Below are 24,513 nucleotides of genomic sequence, written 5' to 3' on the forward strand. Positions count from 1 at the left end.
GATGAAAGAGAGTAAGGTGAGGATCTATAAAACCTGCGTAAGACCGATCTTGACATACGGCACGGAAACAAGAGCCGACACCGCGAGAACAAAAAGCCTTCTTAGGACATCCGAAATGAAGACTCTACGACCCATTGCAGGCCTAATACTTCGCGACAGAGTAAGAAACTCAGATATAAGAAAAATCTGCGATGTTGAAGATGTTGTGCGATGGGGAAGAGAAAGAAGACGTTTCTGGAGAGATCATGTGAGAAGAGCGAGTTCGGATCGAGTGGTGAGGGTGGCAGCAGACAGCAGCATAGGCGAGATCAGACCCCCAGGAAGACCACCTAAACGATGGAAGGATAGCTGGTCTTCCACCTCCCAGGACCGACCCGAGAATGACAGGACCTAGTCCTAAAAGAAGAAGAAGAAGATATATACTATTTTTTTATAATGCCGCAATATAAATTCATATAAGTAAAAAGGATCTTATTTGAGCATACTATCTCTTGTACCTTTTTTATTTGATTATGGTATTCGGTTCCTTACGTTGGTAATTCTAAGCATAGATTTAAAAAAAATCTATGCTTGTGTTTGCTTGTGGCGTATAAACATGGCGATTTATACGTGAAAGAAAAATATCAAGCGTTGTGAGCGTTTTGCGGTGACTTCTAAAATGTCATCTTCTTCCGAAGACGATTTCTACGGCAATACAGCCCAAAAGTTACATGGTTTGTAAAGTTGTTATTCACACTTAATTTTTCCATTAATAAAATGAACTGTCAATCCGCCGAAAGTGTTCTTAACAACTGATTGTCAAAAACGTATACATTTTGTAAACAGCGGAACGATATGTCATCTAAATGTATAATATAATTTCTTAGTTAAAGTAATATTTGCTTATTACACCTCTAACTTACGTGTGCATATTTTTATTTAAAAAAATCATATTTTTGAGCAAAATTATTTTAAATATTTCGTCAACCAGAATGTCAAAAATATATCTCGTGATATGATTCGAGATATGGGATAGGATATTATAGGATTTGTATTACTTTGAATGAAGATTAAATTTTCTTTACGCCGTTCTTTTTTCTTAATTTTTATAATGACCTCAATTTTCTCATTTGAAGCCATTTTAAATTGGTGTAAAAATGTTGCACTGGATAATCATATTTTTTCGTCATAGCATTAAAGTATATATATATTTTTTTAAATCACAATATTTGTAGATTTCCAACAAATTCTTCTAAAAAATTCTAAAAATAGCTGGAATCAAAATAGTTTAAAAATCATAAAATAAAGATTCCATCAAATACGCTACAATTTAGTTCTAATTAACGTTAAGGATTCGTAAAGCATATTTATTTAAGATTACATATAGTTGTGGTTAAAATATAATTTTTTGCTTTTATTACGTATCTAGTATCCGGCCAGTAGTAGCCAGTATACCCGATACTAAAAAATTGTCCGGATAGGCTAAATACCAGATGACCAGATATCTGTTTCACCTCTAGTATAAACATATCCAGGTTCTTCTTACTTATTGACCATGTTTCGTTTCTATAAAAAATTAATTTTAATTTAATTTAATTTTAATTTTTTATACTAAGCAATTTGATAACTATGCGAGGAACTAATCGTTTTTGTTTAGTCTTCCATATTGGAATTCCACAGTTGCCTGCTGGACGCTACTCTCTTCCAGTGCAGGCCTGCCACTTTTTTAATGTAATCGTACTGGGACCGTAATCTTGTCTGGGACCTACCCACGCTTCTGTGTCCTGTTCTAGACATCCACTCAAGCACCTTTTTCCATCTATTCTCAGACATATGTGCCACATGACCTATCCAGTTCTGTGATTCTTTGAGCCATGTTACCTCGGTCTTTTCCCTTTTCCAAACATTAGTTTTTCAGGTCCTAAGGGATGTGTTTAGCATCTTTCTCTCCATTGCTCTTTATGTTACACCACAAAAAATGCAATGAGGTCTATTGATTAAAATGATTTGCTTAAAAACTAATGTTTATTCACAAAAAAGATATAAAACATTATGTCTTTAAAGTATACGTTTCTTTTTACCAATGCCTTGTAAGACATAGTGCACCGTAAAGTACACAAAAATAGAGAACATGCTCTTGGAAGTTGTGATGTAGATTAATACAATTGCAAGATTCGTCGCAATTAGTACGTCGGAAGTTGCCAAGAGCCTGTTATATAAAACTTATGCCTGACAATCCTTCATGTGTATAGATTATAATATTAGCTACATAAAGGTAGCCAAGGACGGGTAAATAGGTAGAAAGGAAGTGATAAGTACACTAAGACCTCACTTTGCGTCGTAGATACATTCCAATATATCGCGACGCAAATTGAAACAACGCAAAGTAAATTGCTATTATCCATTGGAAATCATATAAACATCAAAGATAGCGAAAATGAGTCTTAATTCAGTGATGAGGCAACTTCGAAAAAACGAAAAGCGAGATCTGGGTATATTGACTGTAACCAAAATACGCTCTGTAATATTTAACACTCTTTCTTTGCTTAGTTCAATATTAGGGCGCTAATGTTTTTTTTTTGCTTGGAACATTGTTCTCATCATTGCAATTGATTTTTCACCTCCAGAGTTGAAGAAAAACTGGAACCCTGGTATTAAAGTAGATACAGTGGACAGTGATTGCCCGAGTGACTCTGATAAATCACCAATAGTCGTAGACAGTCCGTCTCCAAAGGTAACAAAAAATAAGAAATTCAAGAAGCGAGTTCCTGCCAAGAAAATTTCCGCTACAGATTCCACTGGGTCTACAGAATCAGGTAAAATTTATGAAAGAAATCTCCGCTACTTTTATACTTATAAGTACTTGAGCTTAAGAGCCCTGCTCTAATCGGTATAGCAGTTTCCATTCCTCTCTCCTTTTGGCCAGTTGTTAAACATCTTGTTACAATACAACATTTATGTGCTCCTTTATTTCTTGAAAATAACTTCTTCTCCTACTCCTACCCTTCATTCAATATTTTAACAAGTTTGTTTCCAAGTATGTACTAGTGGTAACTTCCATTCAACAATTTAGTCACCAGAAAAAAAAACAGAGGTTTTCTACTGACGTCTCTAGATGAAATTGAATGTTGTTGGCCCGTAGGTAAACATTATTTATTTCATTTAAGGTGATAATATGATGCATAAAATATTCTGAATATCGTTTTTAAAGTTTTTTTTATGACAACGTTTGGACGTATCATGGTCTAAAATTTAGGCAGTCGCCTATTGGCACACAAACATTTAGACTCTAAATGTTTGTGTGCCAATAGGCGACTGCCGATAAAATCAAAATTACCATGATATGTTAATGCCAACTTCCAACATGCAGTGGCACAATAATAAGAAAAATATGCTACTAGAAATCAAAATATGTGTCAGTATTTTGACAGAATATGCAAATGATCATGATATATACATGCGTCATTATATTACCTCAACTAACAATGTTGTTCCAGACATATCAAGGGCTTGCGCCAACTTCAATCGAGCTCATGTCACAGCGGAGGATAACGAAGGGGGAGCGGAGGCGGGGGTCGCTGTCGGGGTAGCGGCAGCAGCGGGATTGCCGCGCAGCAGACGCAGTCGCGGCAACACGCGTCGCACTCCCGCCACTCGTGGTACACGGCGCTCGCGCGGCCGTCACAGGTTCTCCAACGTGCAGGCTGTTGTCAATCTTGGTAAACCATAGTTTGGTTGTTTCATCTAGCGCATACTATCATCGAGTAACCCAATAGACCTCTTCATACTTCTCTACTGGTAAGAAAGATATGAGGGGAATAAAATATCATTAATCAATGGTTGAAACACCAAATAGCTTTTGATTATAGCTCTTTGATTATAGAATTAGTGGAAGGGACACATTACACAATCCCTAGGCATCAAGAGGAATGAAAAAATAAATACTAACACAATTACAGACAATATATATTATAATAGTGAATAACTGGGTACCCGCACAAATTAAATACAATATTGATTGAAAAATTCTACCAATTCGATAAATAAAATGCTTAGCTTGATTTTAATAACTCCTAAGTGAATAAAATCTAGAATTTGTGAACAAAAATTTGAATACACTAAAAATATTGTGAACATATATTTCTAGGTTGCTGGACCGATGAGGAAGATTCTTCACAGCCTTTGTTTGCTAAACCGCAGCTTAAATCCAATGTAAGTGTATACCTGTGAACTGTCAGATCCATGCTTATCTTTATTTATGTATTGTAAAGCTAATTTTTTGGAAAACCTCTATTGCAGAGACTGCAGGTAGGATAGAAAGGATAGGAAGAGTAGATGTGAAAAATACATTACAAACACCCAGACCAAATGAAAATAAATACATATTTCTCAAATTCATTTTTCAACTGGCAGAAATTAAACCAGCAATGCCAATTTCAAAATCGAGCATCTCCCATCTATACTACAGTGTCTACCAGAACAATATTTAGAATATATATATTGCCAGAATTCGAAAATTATATTTCACTTCCGGTTTTTAAGGGTTTTTAATTTAAATTTTTTATGATAAAAAAAATAAATCTAAATTGTATTACAGAAACAGACAAAAAATAAATATTAATATTATTTATTATATCAGACACATACAGGTTCTCAACGTGATATGAAATATCTATCACTCCTCTTCATATGAAAGTAGATCCCAGGGCTAACGACCTGGCTTTTGGCTGGCTTTATACACTTCGCTCACTCCTTTCAAGAACGTCATAAATCAAAAATCGTCAATTTTCAGTTGTGTATGTTTTCGAAATGCCCAGAAAATGTACTTTATCCCAGCAAAAGAGGCATATTTTTAACTTATTATTTACGCGCTACAGGGCAGAAAGTGTTGTTTTTGCATTTTGAAGAAAGGGTTTTATTTAATTATTTTTTTAAATATCTTAAATATTTTTCAAATGGAGAAAAAACCTTCAGGTTTTACGTAAAAATATCTGTTGCACAGTTAAAAGTTCAATAAGTGGCTTGATATTTATTTTCAATTCATTGCATTATATTTTTCAACTTTAAAAACATTCTCCTGCAAAATCAAGTTTTTTTTATTTATGATGTTCTTGAAAGGAGTGAGCGACTTGTGTAGCATTCACCATTCTGGCCATTGTTAAACATCCATATTGCATTTATTCTTGAAACCTGTATATATGCAATGGTCTCAGAACCTTCCAGATGTTGGTACGATTTTCAATAGATTTGGAAGTATGGCTAATTGTAGCGCCATCAGTTTAGAAATTGGTGAAGTATTTATTAGGCTTGCTTTGGTGAAATTCATTCTGAATTGAATAGATTTCCAATTCCATTAATTGGTTTTGCTATTTTTTAAGCAAAAAATACTATTGGCTTTTGAAGTATCACCGTCTGTGCAACCATGAATTTTTGAAAAGTTAGTTATTTTTTCAAGTTTTAGTAAACTTCAAAAAAGTTAAGTTTACTAATTCATGATTTGGATTGCTCGATGGATTTTGATCCCAATTTGATTAAATTTTGAATACTTTTACTCATATTATTTATTAAGTATTTTGCTAACCCTTTTCTCAAATCCCATATGATATCAACAATATATCCATTCTCCCCGCATACATTATAGAATTTTATATCAAATTAATTCCTTTTTTATTTCGCAGGAAACTAATGATGTTGATCTGGATACCAGCTTGAATTGTTCTGATAAAGAAAGTGAAAATGAAGAAATTTCCGTAAAAGTATATTGGAGAAGCACGGACTATCACAAATTTCCCATACGAAAGGTAACAATTTGTCCAATAGAGTCCCGGTATGAGAGTGGATCTAAATTTGTATCCATTATCTTAAGGAACTCCTAAGTATAGCTTCCAAATTAGTCACCTGGCTCACTCTCATGCTAGGACTCAGAATACTCACCCAACTCACCTTTGCTAGACGGGTGGCTTAGTTCAAACCAGTTCTTACAATGTAAAAGTATGCGTGCCAAACTTTGAGAATTTTGGTATAAAAAAAAAGAAAAAAAGAGAATAAGGAATTTTCCTAACTTGTTTGTGAATGTTTTTTAAGCAATTTTTCTTTTTACAGTATCAAAAGATCAAATCAATTTTTGATTTCTTCACAAACCTGGAAAATGTCCCTCCTGACCACCTCCTGTTGACTCTGGGAGACCGGGTCCTGCGGCCTCAGGACACGCCAGCCGACTTCAACTACAATGTTTGTCAATTCATCGGTAAGATATGCATTTCCGCCAAAGCCAGTTTTTTTTTTGCGCCTTTTGGTCAAAATTATGAAACAATAGAATGTACATTTTCATTTATAATAATTATAATAATAAAACCCTTATCCGCACCCCAATGGTGCATAGGGCACTGCTTCATATAAACACAGTGTGATAACATTGATCGTTTACACATGAAGGAAAGGTGATCAGCCCTCCGCTTCAGGTACCAGTCCAGGGTAATATTGAATAAATATGTATTAGAGTGAAAAAATCACTTTTATTTATTTGACCCCCCCCTGGGAATCGAACCAGGGACCTCCAGAGCGGTAGCCGAGCGTGCTGACAATTACACTACGGAGGCGGACATTTTCATTATTAAAGGTTATTTATATACTCAAATATATCATGAGCATGCTGCAAAAATGAGTAAGTAAAAAAATGTTTGCATCATAGGCGCTGTGGCGTAGCTGGGTAGATGCTCAACTGTGAAACTGGCGTCGCGGGTTTGATTCCCGTCAATTGCAAAATAAATTTATTTTCAATTGGTCTGGATGCTTATGATGTATTTTTCACGTTTACCTTCCCTATCCTTACTATCCTATCTGCAAACAAGCCTCTAAGATAGACAATTTACGGATTATTCCTTTAAAAAACACACGCTTGTTTAATTATGAATCTTCATTCGCAATCTAATTCTGATTAAAGTTTTTATAAAAATCATTATCTAGTGAGTAATACGTATTATTATATAATATAATATGTTAAACAAATTCACAAAACTCAACAACAACAGTAAAACAAAAAGTTTTTAATCATTAAAATGTCAAAATTATGTGAATAAACTTGTCACTTTTCAAAGTTCGCTATATTGTAAGAACAATTCATCTTTATTAACATAATTCAGTACTATAAGCTGGTACTATAAGCTAACTGTTTACTTGAATATATGTCTGTAAATTTTTATCAAACTACAGAAGGAGGTGTGGTGTCTCAAAGCGTGGCCCATATTGCGGAAGAATCGGCCAGGCAGTATGGAGGCAAGGGTGCTACCAAAAAGAGGGAAGAAAATGGTGGAAAACTAAATATCAAACTTCAGAGCATGGATACGAAGATTGGGAAGCCGTTCAAAATATGGATCGGGGTTGATCAGGTATCCATTCTACTTTTTATATTTTAAATTATTAACCCTTTTAGCGTACATTTTTTACTTATGATTCAAAGCTACCACAGATGTCTATTATCACAATTATATCCAGGAATCATGCGTAAATGTACATATAACTTGTAGCACAAATTTCCGCGCATTGTTTTTTTGCTCATTTTAAAAAATGGAATGGTTCATAACTCACATAAAAACTCCAGTTAAGCCAAGTCACTTGTGATAATATCAATTTTTATTTAACTTTCACTTGTTAAATACAAATATTTCTTAAAATCTATTGTGACACGTGTTTCGATGCATTTAACATCATTATCAAACAGTGTTTGACAATGACGTTGAATGCACCGAAACTCATGTTAAATATTAAATGATAGTTTAAAAAAAATAGTCAAATCTCAAATTGCTAGTTTTAAAAATTAACATATTTAATTTGCAGAAATTTTCGTATGCCATGATGCGGTATTCTGAAGAGTACGAACTACCACTAGATAAATTAAAGTTGTATTTCGACGGGGAGCTGGTGGATGTCGAATCAACTCCTAGAAAATTGGATTTTGAAGGTGATGAATGCATCGACGTTAAGGTATCTTCCTGAACTGAAGTCTGCCTAACTAAGGAGCTCCTTTAATTATTAAGTTGCTAGATTTGTTTAAAGCTATGATCCACTACCTAAAGTTCATAAAAAATCTCTAGCGTCCTGACAAGAAAATTAATTGCCATATAAACTCTCAACTCCCAAATGATCAATGACTTTGGTTTCCTTAAGAGTTAGTAGTTTTACATTCTAGCTAGCAAAATGTTTGTTTTAGAAATTGTCACGAGTTCAGTAAATGTGTTGTCGAGGAATTCATAATAAGTCCACCTGGGCTTATTTTCAAATTCAAATTCAACTTTGATATTGTGAAGAATCAAATGATAACTAAATTTATCTGTTGTATAAAATGTGTGTCAGTTATCATTCACATGTAATGGGCATCAAGGTATCATTCACATGTGACAGGTATCAAGGTATAATTGACACGTAGCAGGTATTGTTCACATGTAACGGGTATTAAGGTATCCATTCACATGTAACAGATATATAGGTATTATTTATATGTAACAGGTATTGAGGTATCATCAACGTAAAAAGGTTTTTTAGGTATTATTACACTTTTTCTTAGTTATTGAATGATATATAGATATATGTTTTGGACAAGACGAACATAAAATATTTGATATTCCTATGGCTTATGATACAGCTATCCCTCACTTCGCTGCTGTATTACATAAAAAAATTGCATTTATTTCAAATGTATTTATTTAAAATTGTCAAAATAAACATTCAAACTTAATTATCATAAAGGGATATCACAAGCCCCTATTTTAGTTGGAAAATAACAACAATAAAAAAAAGTAATATTGTAAGTCAGTTATGTATAAGTATGGCATTTAACAATATTTAATATTATGTATACTATTGCGGGCAAGACACTGATTTGATTTTGATAAACTCACTCAAAATCAACGGAGATGAAATAGTTTAGGAATTTTCAATAGATTAATACCTAAGTATCTCACTCTGCAGTTGATTATAATGTATAATATTATATATAAAGACACTGGCACTTAAATTTATCAATGAATCAAAATGTTAGCAATTTGAACATTATTGCGATGTGATATAAATACTGTAGCTTGCTCAGTATTCACAAGGGTTATGTTCCTAGAAAAGAACACAAAGAGCAAAACTGTAGCTATCGAGATCCTGACAAATAAATAAAATGCCTAATAGAAACAACTCCGACACCTTCACCTAGCCAAGTCTTCTGCAATGAAAACCTTATTCTTAAACTCGGGATTCAACTTATTTATTTAAGTTTATTACATTGATGTTTTTTACATTTTTATAAAAGATAAATATTGTTTTGCGGAGACCCGTCAATCTTAGTTCATTAGTCAAATATCCAACATCATGTTATGGCTATAACATGGACATTTCCATCTTTGTCTTCGATAATTATCTCGAGGCATTTGAAATGTTTCCATTAAGGTGAATGCTTGGAATTTCATAGATGGCAATGATAACCAACTTTAACTATATAGTTCTTCAAAGGGCTGCAGGTAATCAGTGGAAAATGACCGATTACAGTACAAACACTTCAGGTGCCATATCTCGGTCGCATGCTATGTAGTAACAACCACAAAGTACTTTGGCTGATTCTCGCGGGGAAGGTAGGAGGAAAATGTGGCAACTGTCCTGGAATTGGAAAAGCCACGGTAATTGCCAATGTTTGGGAATCTGACTAGGCACTTGAAGAAGCCACTGAGTAATGAAACCTTGCAATTACCAATGTTGTTATATGTATATTCAATATTTGATAAACCTATCGGAAGTATTTAGACAAAATAAATTAGGATAGATCTAACATATAAACACTTGTAGATTTTACAATTGGAAATAGCATCAGTGTAATGCTATGACAATCCATTCAGCACTGCCTCGGTAGTATATTACGCACATATAAAAATATTCTAATGGCAGCTTTAAAAAGCAGATTGATATCATTATATACAAGTATAGAAAAGAAAATGGTTGGAAAATAAAATAGGACACTGAAATGTTTGCATATTATAAATACATGTATATTCGAATGCACAAATTGTTAAAAGAAAAAATTTACATTCCGTTTTACAAAAGCAAAGTAATTTTTTTAATCTACCTTTTTTTTTCAATTTACTTCTTTACTCAGTCCGCATTTTTCTCATGTGAATTGTTGTGAATGGCCTTGTAGATTGAGCTCAAAGCAAAAGCATTCCGATAAAAAACCGCGAGCCATAATAATATAGCACAAATATGCCACTCCCCAGTACTAACAAAATTAATACTGAAGAGTGGCAACTTAATTTAATGAATAAAAACATTTAATTGGTTATATGCATGTATGTATGTATTATTTATATGTTTGAATTTTCCATAAGGATAGTCAATATTGAAATTGCCACTTCATATTAAAAAAATAATAATAATAATGTATATATATATATATATATATATATATATATATATATATATATATATATATATATATATATAAATATATTTCAATATAAATTTAAGATTCTAGCTACATATATTGGTATTTATGCCCTATTTGTATTTTTTGAATATTTTTTCTCATACTAACCGTTCCAAGCTTTATTTCAATAAAAAATATTTTTACTTTATGTATTATAATAATATATATATTGTTGTAGCCATAAAATATATAGTATTTTTAAGCATTCGTGTGTTGCTGCATTTGTTAACATACTTATCATGTCGGACGATTGTCCGATTAAAACTGTAATAAAAGAGTTTTTATAAAATCATTATTTTGTTTTTCGAAAATAGCTTTAAATGAATTAAATATTATTTATGTTTATTAATTAGCACACATTGCTAATGGCAACTTATTTATATACTGAATACAGAAGTTTGTAGGAATTTTTATCCCCACTTATGTAATAGATTAATTGAATTATGTACATGTGACAATATATGGCCCTCGCTCTTTTGAGTCTACTTGAAAATCTTACTATATTTTATATTCTTCTTATTTCTAATGTAAAATTTTTTTAAATTTCCACCTTTTTTTACTCAACTTATGTTTTTTTTGTCTATGCTTGCTTGCTTTTAATCACTAGTTTTGTATAATACTCTCATATGTATAATTTAAAATGTAAATACAGTTTCTTAACCCTATTTCTGCATTTAATTCATGATGTATCTCATTTAACCTATTTACTAATGAATATATCAACCCATATAGATTAGCATAATGAATAAAACATACTCTACATAAGAAAAAAACATTTATAAGATACCTACACTGACAAAAAAACTCCCCCAAGCAGGGTGTGGAGACCTGTGGTTACTCATATTTTAACCAGTTGCCAGTTTATCCTGAGGGTGACTCGGGCAAGGAGTTTGTGCTGCATTGATGAGTCCAAGTGCTATTCGGGCAAATCGTATTCCAACTTGATGGTACATATTGATTTGCCCGAACCAAATATATTTATGTATTTGTTTTTACATATACAAATACATTCTTCAATAAGTTGATATATTTTGTTTTTATTTTTAGAGGAAATCATGATACATATATCAATTTGAAAAAATGGCAATATCCAAAGAGCGAACCTTTTAAACTTGGAAATTGATAAAAATACATTCATTTTCATATTTCCTTCTTTCTGATTATGGCTGATGTAACTAATATCAATCATGTGCTTGAACAGAATCATGTGCTTAACCCTCCCTTCCCGGTGTTGTGTACCTTGTACACATTGCTTCTAATAACCATAATATCTCTATAACATATTTACGAATTAATTAAAAAAAAAATATTAATAATTATCGGAATTTATCGGGTACGGAGGTATTTTGTGAATATCAGAAACAAATTTGAATATAAACAGCATGTGAAGAGTGTGCGGGAACCGCGACACTATATTCGCATCTCACTCTTGCATACATGCACTGTGCAAGCGTGAGAAGTTCAAAACTCAATGTTCTCTGGCTGGCTAGCGGGCTAGCGGCATGCCGCAACAGTAGCTTTTGAGCTTCTAACAAGAGTAGACCTATGCTTATTCCGTGAGTGTTGCCAGATAGTTTTTCAATGTTTTCAGCAAATAAATCGAAATTATTGTAATTTTTTACTTCATTTATGATTAATTAAGGGATTAATTAATGATTAATTAGCTATGAATGTCCATATTTTTCCGATTTGAAATCGCTAATTTTTCATTGTGTAGTGACTACCCAACACCGGGATGCGCGTTTTATTTTAGTACCGAATGGGAATGTTAAACAATATTTTTAGTTTGTCTTCAGTTAAATCGATTTATGCCATGGTTATGCCAATTTAACAGATAAACGATAAAGTAAATAATTATTTCTCGATAAACTATGTCTTTATGCTAAAATAAAAATAAAAATGTATGAACATAGTACCAATTATTATAAATTGATTTTCAATATTCTGGTGCAATATCATAGCAAAGATAAAGACTAAGAACGGTGTCTCTTTAGGCGTTTTATATGCGTATACTGCTTTGTAGACTGATTACATGTTATCTTTTTCTTTCAAATTATTCACTTTTTTTGCCACGGCTAAATTTTCGGTGGTCAGATGACTGTCAAAATATAATTTTGAAAAAATAGGTTTTTCTTTGAAATATTTATATGGTTTTGAAAAGAAAAGAGTCATTTTAAGGTAAGAAATTTAAAAAAAAAAGTATAAAATTTTATTTTTTAAAAAACAAAAATATCAAATATACATTCTTTAAAAAAATTGGGCGAGGAAAGACATGTTACCTCTTCGGCGGTTGGCCGGTGAATAAGTTCAGTCTTTGCGAATATCCCCTTAAAAAAGCAAGACTTTTTTAGCATTAATCTCCAATATATACAGCGGACATATAGGGGCAACAAAACAGCAAGAAATAACAAAGAAATATTTATTCCAAATTCGTCTAATAACTACAACTTTGTTTAATAACTACAACTAATCAGTTGTCTATTATTTCTAAAAATATAATATACTTTATAGAACAAACACAAATCTTAAACAAATAGTTATGTACATTCTTCTTCTTCCCCCGTCACCCAGATGGTGCGGTGCGTAGGGTACTGCATCCGATCTATGATTGTATAAAGGCAGGGTAGTCGATCCTACGCTTCAAGGTCAAGTTCCCACTCGTCAACAAGGAGCACAAACTTCGCGATAACAGTAATGGCACAGTTACATACGTTGCAAGTTTTTTATGGTAACTTGTGATTGAGACAATAATAATAATAACATCATTTGTTTTTCATACCGTCGAAAAATAGAAAGTTTAATACTTTATACTTTTCTTATTTCTTTAAAAATTTCAATTGGAACACAATGTACTAATTGTATTTGTTGTAATTTTTTATATGAATTGATTTAACTTTTAATAGGTATCTATTTTAACAAATACTGTCCATATACAGTCAGATAAATTAATAAGACTGGATTAAACTACTGCAAAATTATTGATATTTTTATGAATACATGTACATTCTTTGTATTATCTCTTGTCGCTGAGAGGTTAATAATTTTTTTTTAAATAATTATTTGTGTTTTTATTATTTACACAAATATTTCAATTTCATACTATTTATGTGACCCTAAGCGGCTCGTTATTAGAAATAGGTATCAAATTGTGGTAGAGTGGGTTAAACTCTACCACAAAAGAAACTCTGAATTAAGAGCCTGCGACACTAACCACAAACTGATGTCTAAAACATTTTAAGAAAAAAAAGTTTAAGTTCTTAAATTTACAATAAATACGCTCTACCAATACAACATTTTAATATTAACAATTTTATCAATTAAAAAACAATAGCATTTTTGCAGTATCACAATGTTATTTTTTTTTGTCAATCAAACAAGTAACTTAATTACTTACTCCTGCAGCCCTTTGAACCCGCGAGCTAATAAGAACTTTTCCGCAGAATCTCCCCTACTGGCTGGTGGTTTAATAACTTTTACAGTTTTATAGAACCTTCCTAGGTCTAGTTCCAAAACGGGTACCTCTACCCCGTCCCAAACCTTGACTAGCAGAGAAGCGTCTTTTTGCGATACCTGAGCTGCGAACCTGAAGGCTCTGTAACACAGACTAATGATATTGTCCTGATCCAAGTACCGTATCCCTGTTGCATTAGGGGCCATATCAGACAATACCACGTCCACTTTACTATTTTTTAATAATTCTTTCAATTTGATTTGAGTTGCTTCATTTTCAAAGTCCAAACTACTAAGAACGGTGGCTCCCTGAAAAATGAAACAGATTATCATATATATCTAATTTAACAAATTATATTTAATCCATAGTAATTTATTATTTGTCCGCCTCCGTAGTGTAATGGTCAGCACGCTCGGCTACCGTTCTGGAGGTCCCGGGTTTGTTTCCCAGGGGGGGTCAAATAAATATAAGTGATTTTTTCACTCTAATATTTATTTAATAATACCCTGGACTGGTACCTGAAGCGGAGGGCTGATCACCTTTCCTTCATATGTAAACGATCAAGATAACACTGTGTTTATATGAAGCAGTGCCCTATGCACCATTGGGGTGCAGATAAGGGTTTTATTATTATTTATATAATTTATTATTAAATAAATTATTATGGTTTCATAATCACTGGGAAAAAATCCATTGCCTACTTCAGGACTTAAGTCTGAACGGATATTTAAGGAACGCAACTCGGCAACAGTTTCTTGGAGCCCTGTGATTGATGTCAATGAATTCTAGTAACTGCATTTTTTGTTTTTACGAGTGACTGACTTGACAAGAATCTTATATACCAAATATACTGAAGTTGCAAAGTGTCGAACTATAGAGGCTTTTTTATAACTTTTGTAATGATTTTAACTAACCATTAACTACCATTTAATTTTTTAAATTTCAAATCATATTTTGTTTTTAAAAGTAAAAAATGTTAATGAAGATATGAGATATCTATGAGAACCACACCTTACAGTGCAAATTGCTGCATATTATTTTCCCAAGTGATATTTGTCCTAAAGTATGAGATTGCCGATTGCCATGCATTATTTTTCGCAAATGGCGCTTTACTGGTTAATAATTTGAAAACAATTAAATAATTATGTCATTATATAGAACAAAATTAAATGGAGCATGCCTCAATTGGATAGATCTGCAGTCTATCAATAGCATAGACACATCCTTTGGGTTTGTTGGGTTCAGTTCCGAGAGCATTGACCTTATTAACAGCCACTTGAGTCCAGGAGCCCGGAGCCGCTCCAATGTCTACAACAACTTGACCTGGTGACAAAAACTTGGTGCTTTCATTTATTTCTAATAGCTTGAAAGCACTGCGACACCTGTGAACAAAGGAAATCAAATATACATATTATATATACCTTGTACATGTCTATATATATATATATATATATATATATATATATATATATATATATATATATATATATATATATATATACATATATATATATATATATATATATATATATATATATATATATATATATATATATATATATACATATATATACATATATATATATATATATATATATATATATATATATATATATATATATGTATATATATATATATATGTATATATATATGTATATATTTATGTATATATATATGTATATATATATGTATATATATATGTATATATATATGTATATATATATGTATATATATATATATATATATATATATGTATATATATATATATATATATATATATATATATATATATATATATATATATATATATATATATATATATATATATATATATTTATATATATATATGTATATATATATATATATATATATATATATATATATATATATATATATATATACATATATACATATATACATATATACATATATATATATATATATATATATATATATATATATATATATATATATATATATATATATATATATATATATATATATTTATATATATATATATATATATATATATATATCACACCAAAAAGTGTTGATATTCCAGATAACCAATTCCATATTTATTTATAATAAAAATTGAAAACCTATGAATATTTTATGGGTATATCATTTCATTATAGTTAGTCCCGGTCCCAGTGAAATCCTTCTTCTGTGAGTACATTTGACGTAGTTTTTTTTTGGCGACGGCATTAGAGAAAGAGGATATTGACCGAGCTTTCTGAGTTAGAACAAAATTAAAGTTCTATTTTGAAATGGAAAAAAATACGAATGCCAAATTGGTTGAAAAATGTATTCCATTAACCTGTAATTTTGAATTTTGGCTTTCTCGACATAAGGATCAGAAGATTGTCTGACAAGCCAATCGTTGGAGCTTGTCCCTTTTTCTTTTCCTTTTGGTGTGATCGCCTTGAAGAGTAATGACGTACAACGCGCGGAAGTTCTTTTAAAAATTGACATATTATTAGTGATCACAGATTATATCAAAGATTATATACTAGAAATAGATCGACAATACCACAGATTATGTACATCGCTGTCTACCGAATAGTGAGGCAATAAAAATGTTATCAGCACAAAAAATATATAAATAATAAATTATTACAAAAAAAGTCTAGTTTGAAAATTCAAACCAAGCGTTTTTCTTGTTATGTGAAAATTTTTATTATTTTCTCAAACATTAAGGTCACTTAAAGTTTTTTTTTTCAAAAAAACCTTTACTTTTTAATTGTGTACATTGGTTATTTCATTTTTTCTCCTTTAATAGTAAGTACATTGAAATATGTATCAGAATTTGTATATACGAGTATTTTTTTTTAAAGTTGCTGTAAATTCAGGAAATATACTAAAAGAAGTCAGTTAATCCCGGAATGACGAAATCCAATCTGGACAGAGAGAACCGGCACTAAACTGAAATAATCCATCTTTAGAGAAAAATCCAAGAAATCTGTCACTTGACTCGCTTTATCAGTTGTGGTATCTTTATGATTTCAAAAAAGATTGCTGTACGTCAAAAGTTATTCTGAAGACATTTAAATATGTAACTTCCTTTCTATTTATGATAATATTAATATTTAGTTGAACCTAAAAATCAAACAAATATTTCAAGAACACCTTTATAGCAAATAATTATAATCTTTTAATCTTTTATAGAATGCTGCTTTTTTTATTATAAAAAGCACATACTTAAACTGTAAAATATAAATCTGTAAATCAATTCAGGGGAAATTTTTCAATAGATTAATTAAAATATTTTCCGCCAAAATTCATCGAGGTCTGATGACCGTATTTAAAGGTTATATACTAGAAACCGTATTATTCTCGATCATGAAAACACTACATCAATTATTATATGTTGACATTTGGTTTGTACTCAAAGAAAAATTAAAATTGATCAGAAATTAATGTTCTCGATTGTATGAAACCATAAGCTAAAATGTTTTCACTTTGTAGCCCTTTATGTATGACAGCTGTCACTGCGTACTTTGAGGTTAAAATAACTTTAAAATGGTGGTCTGACGTGACGATGTTATACAAATATTTTCAATAAATATTCAAAAATGTATTTAAGTTCACCAAATCCCTACCGTAACGGATTGTTGTATGCGGGGTTTAATCAGGATCAAGGTATCCACCGGAATGATGCGTCATTAAAAGTACGTATTATTCACGGTACGTAAATACATTTGTTTATATTTTGTTTTCAGGTTGTTTTGCGTGTGCGACGGAAAATGGTTTTCGCGTTTTTAATTGTGACCCTTTGAAATTGAAAGAAAAGCAAGAATTTGCCGATGGAGGACTTTCGTACGTAGAAATGTTATTTCGTTGCAATTATATGGCGCTTGTAGGCGGAGGCTCCCACCCAGTTTACCCTCCTAATCATGTCACAATTTGGGACGATTTGAAGAAAGCTCCTGCGATATCATTAGACTTTAACGCTCCTGTGAAAGCCGTTAAATTACGCAGAGATAAAATTGTTGTTGTTTTGGGTAAGTTGTTAAAAAAATATCTTACATTTTTATGTTGAGACAATTTATTCGACTATGGTGTCGGCGTTAACTTAAAATTATTGCTGAATTGGGGTTTGAAATTGATATTACTAGTTTCGGAAAAGTCGTCCTCCCATCGACAGCTGATTTAAAACTATTTAATTACATTTATTTAAAACAGAAATTAAGCAATACTTTGAATGATGCTAATAAATCATGAATAAGTACAAAAATAAAAAGATTTCAATTAATAACCCACACTTTCGTAAAACACGCCTGTTAAAACATACATAAAACTTAGTTATTATTTTTGAAAAATTGCTGTACATAAAATATAGGATTATGTTGATATCAATATAAACATTACCAATTCAATAGAGGTTGATTACTTGGTAAAAATGATTTGTTTGCATGCTATTAGGTGAAATCCTACATCAGCAACAAAGGAGACAAATTAAAACATAAAAGAAATATTCTGTGAATAGAAATTAGTGTTATATAACTTCTTAAATATCCTTAAAGTTCTACATTCAATGAAAATATTTGTCATTGGGAGAACTTTGCCAAATCGCTGTTTATTGGACTGTATTTAAATATAAAATAGGATTTCGTAGCATTATTAATCATTGCTTTATTTTCATATTTATTCGTTTATATTTAATCTTCAGAGGGTGTTATAAAAGTTTACACTTTTACGGTGACTCCACAACAACTTCATGTTTTTGAAACCAGCCCAAATCCACGGGGTTTATGTGTGCTTTGTCCCAACAGTAATAATTCCCTTTTGGCATTCCCAGGACGCAAGGCTGGACATGTTCAAGTTAGTAATTTTACTTTTTGTTTATCTTGTTGAAGTTGGCATTGTTAAATACCATACTGGCCCGAATACAACGCATTTATTAAAACAACAATGACAAAAATCAACATTTCTATTATATATGAGGCATTGAAATCTATGTGACAAAATAGTTTTTGATTGATCTCTCATATATATTTTTTAATTTGTTAACCTTACTTTTTTTTTTAGAATGTATGCCAAATGTTGATATAAATCTGCATTTTGAAATTTACATTTGAAAAATTCTCCCGTTCTATCTATTAAAAATAAAACTACATGAATAAAAACATTGTGTCATTTTATCTGTTCTCCTATATTTTATTTTGTTTTATTATCTATGTATGTAGAAAAACACATTTCCTATCACTAGAGTGACACAGTTTCTACTGATTTCATTTATGAGGCTATCATCTTCAAAGATAATTGTCATTTTAATTATCTTGCTAGATATTCTATGTAATAAATATAACAAAATATTTTTGATAGAATTTTTGTCAACTTGTCATTATAATTTTTTTTATATTTTAAAATATCCTGTTTTTAAAAATTATTTGTTTATGTATTTTTTACAATACCTAGAATTTCATATAAAGTATTAGTCGAATGTCCTTGAATAAAATATATATATATTTCATTGTTTATTATGAACGGAACCGTATAATGTCAGTTACTAATTTTATCTAATTTTAATAACTGAAAATTTGTCTTAAGAGTAAGTATGATATGAAATTTAAAATGTTAGCTTAAAATTTGTATGATTGAGATAAAATCGGGCTAGTACAGTAGGTGCCATAATATCCCAATAACCATCAAATTATCTTAGTAATAAAAAAATTGGGTAACAGATATGTTTTTCATCTACATTCTTTTGTAAGAAGATTACACATATAATATGTTTACAGATGGTAGACTTAGCAAATATTGAAAGGGATAGTATTGACATAGCCGCTCACGAAGCGGCCCTAAGTTGTATGGCTCTGAGCCTTACGGGAACACGCTTGGCTACGGCTAGCGAGAAGGGAACGCTCATTCGAGTCTTTGATACTGTAACTGGTGATAAAGTTGCAGAACTGAGAAGAGGAGCGCATCAGGTACTTTAATTTGATGAAAATCTTAATTTTATTTATTAACTATATAAATATATTGAAAAGACGGTTTTCACTACTGAAATACCTTTGTATTATGTCTGATTTCGCACAATTTCTGCATATTGGGTGGATCAAATTTCTATAAATAAGATCCAAATATTTTCAAATACTTCATGTGTTAACGATCAAGATAACACTGCGTTTATATGATGCAGTGTCCTATGCACCATCAGGTGCGGATGAGATTTTGAATGAATGATTGAAAATGTTTATTTATGATTGGTATTAAATAATTATCTTTTGTTTATTTTTAGGCTTCAATCTACTGTATAAACTTCAACCACAGCGGTACCTGCCTTTGTGTGGCTTCTGACCACGGCACCGTGCATATCTTTAGTCTCGAAGATCCCAAATTAAATAGACAGTCCAGTTTGGCAAACGCTTCATTCCTTCCAAAGTATTTCGCCAGCACTTGGAGTTTTTGCAAATTTACAATTCCCAATGGTCCACCTTGCGTCTGTGCATTTGGATCTGATAAATCTTCTATCATCGGTATGTTACTAAATATTTTATGTTATTATTCTAAATTAAGCATTTAAATCAGAGTATTTTAAAATTACATCGATTGACTAAAATATTGTGGTTGTGAAACACAATATTTAAAATGTCTCTCTTACTGTCGCATTAATATATTCATATCTAAGTGAATACTTTGATAATCCCCACACGCCCGAATTACATTCACTTTAACTCTGTGCAAAGGGTTTGAAATTCCATTGTTCACCGCAGGACAAAAAAAATTACGATTCCTCAAAAAAAAACTAAAATTGACATATAATGAATTATTCTTGATATTTTATCAGTTTTTTTGTATTTTTTGACATATGTGATGACTACTCATTACTTCAAGGTTAAAATAAAAGATCCCTCTCACGAATTGTACTTAGAAATTGCCATTACTTATCAGGTATCAGATTACCCGAACCTTAGAGACCCATAACGGTTCATTTATGGTCGATCGTTTGTGATGGAATAATAAAAGACATGTGATTTTTTAATTCATATTTTACATTTAAACATATTTATAACATTTAAAAACATTTAATACTTAGTGAATTCACCTTTATTTTTTATAACATGTAAAATTCTATTATTTAACGAAGCGTAAAGGGAATCTAAAATTTCTGATGTTATTTTTTCTTCCCAAACTTGAATCAAGTTTTTTTTAATTCCTCAATGGTTTTTGATTTTTTTTTACTTTTTTTTTTTCATAATCGCCCATAATTTGCCGCCTGGACACTGTTTTTACTGAAAATGTTGATGTGCTGGTAGACTGCACCTCTGCGTGTATTTCGGGTGCCGTTATAAATTGATCGCGCATAACAATTTTTTTATTAAGCGATCATCTCGGGCAGATGTCACGCGCCCCCGTCCGCTCCTTTTTTCCGTTCTATGGATCCAGTTTCTTGATTTTTTTTTAATAAAAACCTCACTGCACCTTCTGAATACCCAACTCGACGAGATATTTCACAATTAGATATGTTTTGTTGCGACAATGTGATTATTTTGAATTTTATCGCAATCGACATTTTCTTTGCACATTCCATGATTGTTGTGTTATGTTCACTCAAACGCGGGTAAAACAAGACTGTTAAGACATTTTAAAATGTAAATATTGTAGAAAGGTGACACATAGTGTCCTTAATTTATCGAACAAAAGAAAGAGGTATCGATAAAGGATTTCTTAGAAAAAAGGTTCAGTGAAGTCAAGGGATACGGTAGCAGGTAAACTCGTAATTTTTTTGTCTTGCAGTGTATGTGTACATTCTACTCGTTACATAATTTTAGCATGAGGTACGTATAAAAACTTGCAAGCCAACAGAATACAAGTCACTGCGTCGTATTATCGTAAATCATATAATCAGTTTTTGATTATCTAATACAGATTTATTTATATCAAACTAAATATGTTTGTATTAAAATAATATGTACTATCAGATGTTCGTAATTTTTTTCTAGTTATTTGTGCTGACGGGACATACTACAAATACGTGTTCACTAACAAGGGGGAAAGTTCCAGGGATGTATGTGACCAGTTCCTCGAAATGACTGATGAAAGACACTAAAAAGTCGGTGTTTTGTAATTTTAAGATTTTACAGAAATTATATTAAATGCACCGCTTCGGCCATTGTTTTTCAATTTTAGTTGTTTCTTATTTTACTAAAAATTCATGCGAGTCTAATTTCCATAAAAGAAGTTGAAATTTAAAAATAAAAATATATCCATCCTATTCGTTACTTTGATCCTTGAATCAATGTGTCTTGTAATTTTGTTTCCTTATTTCACATGGAGATTTGGTTGTGTTCAATTTTTAATAAATTTACAGTTAAAGATCTCATTTTGACACAAATTTACCAAAGTTTACTTTGATATATGTTTATTTTTTGTGAAAATTCTTTAAAATATGTTACATATTAAAATAACCTTATTCTGCTCTTCCTGTTTTTTCCCTAGCATAAATACAATGAGACTCAATATAATATATGGTGTAAATACCTTTTCTAATAACTTATCCATTTATTTTATTTTGAAAGATCGATCATTTACAATATAATATTTCAGTTGTAAAACCCAATGAACCCATGATATATGATTTTATTTTATTTTCTAGTTTTTCAATCTGAATCAAATAGCCTAAGCCTAAAATGCTCAAACTTTAAAAAGTACTTTGAAATGTTATCTTTTTTTTAAATATGTATGTACACTCTCCTTGCTGGGTTGGCCATGGCATTTCAAAAGCAACTCTCAAATTAATATACATGTTTATAAAGCACTTCTTATTGAAATGTTTTTTCTATATTAAATCAAGGTATTAATCTGAACAAAAATAACTAACATACATTGATATAAGCATGGCATTGATAGCTTTTAAATTTTGTTTTGTGTATTAAGGATGAATATAATCAACAAAATAAATCAATTATATTACAATTCTCAGCAAACTTTTACTTGTCTTACATGGTGCAGTATAATTGACAGCTTGTGAATCCTAGGTCAGATGTAGAATGTGAATTATCTATTTAATTCAATGATATCATGTTGATAGTTCTAGTTAAAAGATTATTTTATATTTACTTTGCATAAATTATTTGTGCAAATTGTTATTAAAAAAGTTTATAAAATATATTAAGAAAAAATAAATGTAATTGTATAAAAAAACCTAGTTATCGAGTAGAAAATATTTGAATGTAAAACAATATACATATGCACTTGTTTGTATAGTAAACATATTGCAAGTAACACAAAGTTTTAAAAAAGATATGTATGTAGATGCCGATTTATCTGCAAAAAAATAAATGCTTTATCTTAAATAAATAAATATTGTACGTTATCATTTGTTTAATTGGCCAAATGTGATAACCACTACAATTTTTTTATATTGTAGCAGATAAGCCTTTCTTATTCACATTTTACGTTTTTTTCTGCACTTTTTTTACCTTCAAATATAACTAACTATTTAGGTGCATAGATATCTCATTTAGATCATTATCGCGAGTTGTGTAGTTTTTTGTTGCTGTCTTTTTTACTGGTTTGTAAGTGTTTGCTCGGGACCAAATTATTATTTTTTTCTGTTTTGTTACAACATGTTTTCAACAATTTTTAAATATATTATTTATTCTAATATTATAACCAGCATTGAACAACTTATTACATATATGATCATACAGTTGAACTCGTTTATTACGAGCACGGTTATAGCGAGATCTCGGTTATAACGAGGAAACATTTTTAGCTATTTTGGTTTCTGGTTTTCTCCATACATTTATTCACGGTTATAACGAGCAACTTCTCGGCTATAGTGACCAAAAATCAATTCGTGAAATGGCGGAAATTATTCGTGAAATAGAATATGGCGCGAAAAATGTTAAGTGAATAAGAAGCGAAGTGTATAAAAAGTTTTCATCATTCTCAGTGTCAATATTGTATTTTTATCTGCATTCAAAAAGAACACAACGGACTCGAAAAAAAAGAAACTGTGATCGTACGAATTTTGTTGAAACTATTACAATGGTTTTGTACTCAAGCAGCACAGGATTTTCCAATTTTTATAGGAAAACTGGATTGACAGAAAAATATGACATGTGTGTAATGGGTTAATTGTATGAATTTTGTTTCAATTGCGACATATTGTGTTATGTTACCATTCCAGATAACATGCTTCGTGTGATAAGTATGTTTTTAAATAAAAAAACCTATTCTTGGATATAACGAGGAACGGTTATAACGAGCAAATTCAGTCGGTCCCTTCATCCTCGTTATAACCGAGTTTGACTGTATTTTGATATGACAATATCATGAGTATTGATATTGGTGTATGTTTAAATATAATTAAAATATATATATCACTGCGTAACTACTGATCAGTAGTTACGCAATATTTAAAAGGCAGATAATGATTCTCGGCTAATAAAAGTAATAAGTTTTAACAGGGACATTTTGTACGGCCAGCGCCACAAGCATGTGAACATGCAAGCTTTCGGTTAAATTAATTTTTTTCAATCCTGTTAATATTCTTTGATGATCTCCATAATGGCTCTGCACTTTCTTCAAGAGTTATCTGTATCTTCAAACAGCATATTGAAATAAATTTTTATTTTATATGATGGCGGTCCTTGAAATTCGACATTTATAC

General features: G+C 30.8%; 3 protein-coding genes across 3 annotated transcripts; 2 read left to right on the forward strand and 1 right to left on the reverse strand.

Moving 5' to 3' along the window:
- The first annotated feature begins 566 nt into the window (after nt 1-566).
- On the forward strand, nt 567-10,058 carry Rad60 (DNA repair protein Rad60). Its single transcript, XM_088273570.1, has 8 exons — nt 567-713; nt 2,607-2,795; nt 3,477-3,698; nt 4,127-4,191; nt 5,658-5,780; nt 6,082-6,226; nt 7,192-7,367; nt 7,816-10,058. The coding sequence occupies exons 1-8, from the start codon at nt 659-661 to the stop codon at nt 7,972-7,974; spliced, it is 1,134 nt and encodes a 377-aa protein (XP_088129696.1). The 5' UTR covers nt 567-658; the 3' UTR covers nt 7,975-10,058.
- Nucleotides 10,059-12,843: 2,785 nt separating this feature from the next.
- On the reverse strand, nt 12,844-16,464 carry Mrm2 (Mitochondrial rRNA methyltransferase 2). The gene is made up of 3 exons (XM_088273572.1): nt 16,210-16,464; nt 15,070-15,271; nt 12,844-14,197 (listed from the first exon to the last, which is right to left on the reverse strand). Exons 1-3 carry the CDS (start codon nt 16,362-16,364, stop codon nt 13,829-13,831), a joined length of 726 nt encoding a protein of 241 aa, XP_088129698.1. The 5' UTR covers nt 16,365-16,464; the 3' UTR covers nt 12,844-13,828.
- Nucleotides 16,465-17,387: 923 nt separating this feature from the next.
- Nucleotides 17,388-22,073, forward strand: LOC148301214 (WD repeat domain phosphoinositide-interacting protein 3). The gene is made up of 6 exons (XM_088273566.1): nt 17,388-17,531; nt 17,612-17,893; nt 18,562-18,713; nt 19,634-19,822; nt 20,134-20,371; nt 21,839-22,073. The coding sequence occupies exons 1-6, from the start codon at nt 17,465-17,467 to the stop codon at nt 21,943-21,945; spliced, it is 1,035 nt and encodes a 344-aa protein (XP_088129692.1). The 5' UTR covers nt 17,388-17,464; the 3' UTR covers nt 21,946-22,073.
- The last annotated feature ends 2,440 nt before the right edge of the window (nt 22,074-24,513 follow it).

The sequence above is a fragment of the Brachycentrus maculatus genome, unplaced genomic scaffold, assembly GCF_059751285.1.
Source record: "Brachycentrus maculatus isolate JH-2025_06_01 unplaced genomic scaffold, ASM5975128v1 h1tg000589l, whole genome shotgun sequence".
In the NCBI taxonomy this organism is placed as follows: domain Eukaryota; kingdom Metazoa; phylum Arthropoda; class Insecta; order Trichoptera; family Brachycentridae; genus Brachycentrus; species Brachycentrus maculatus.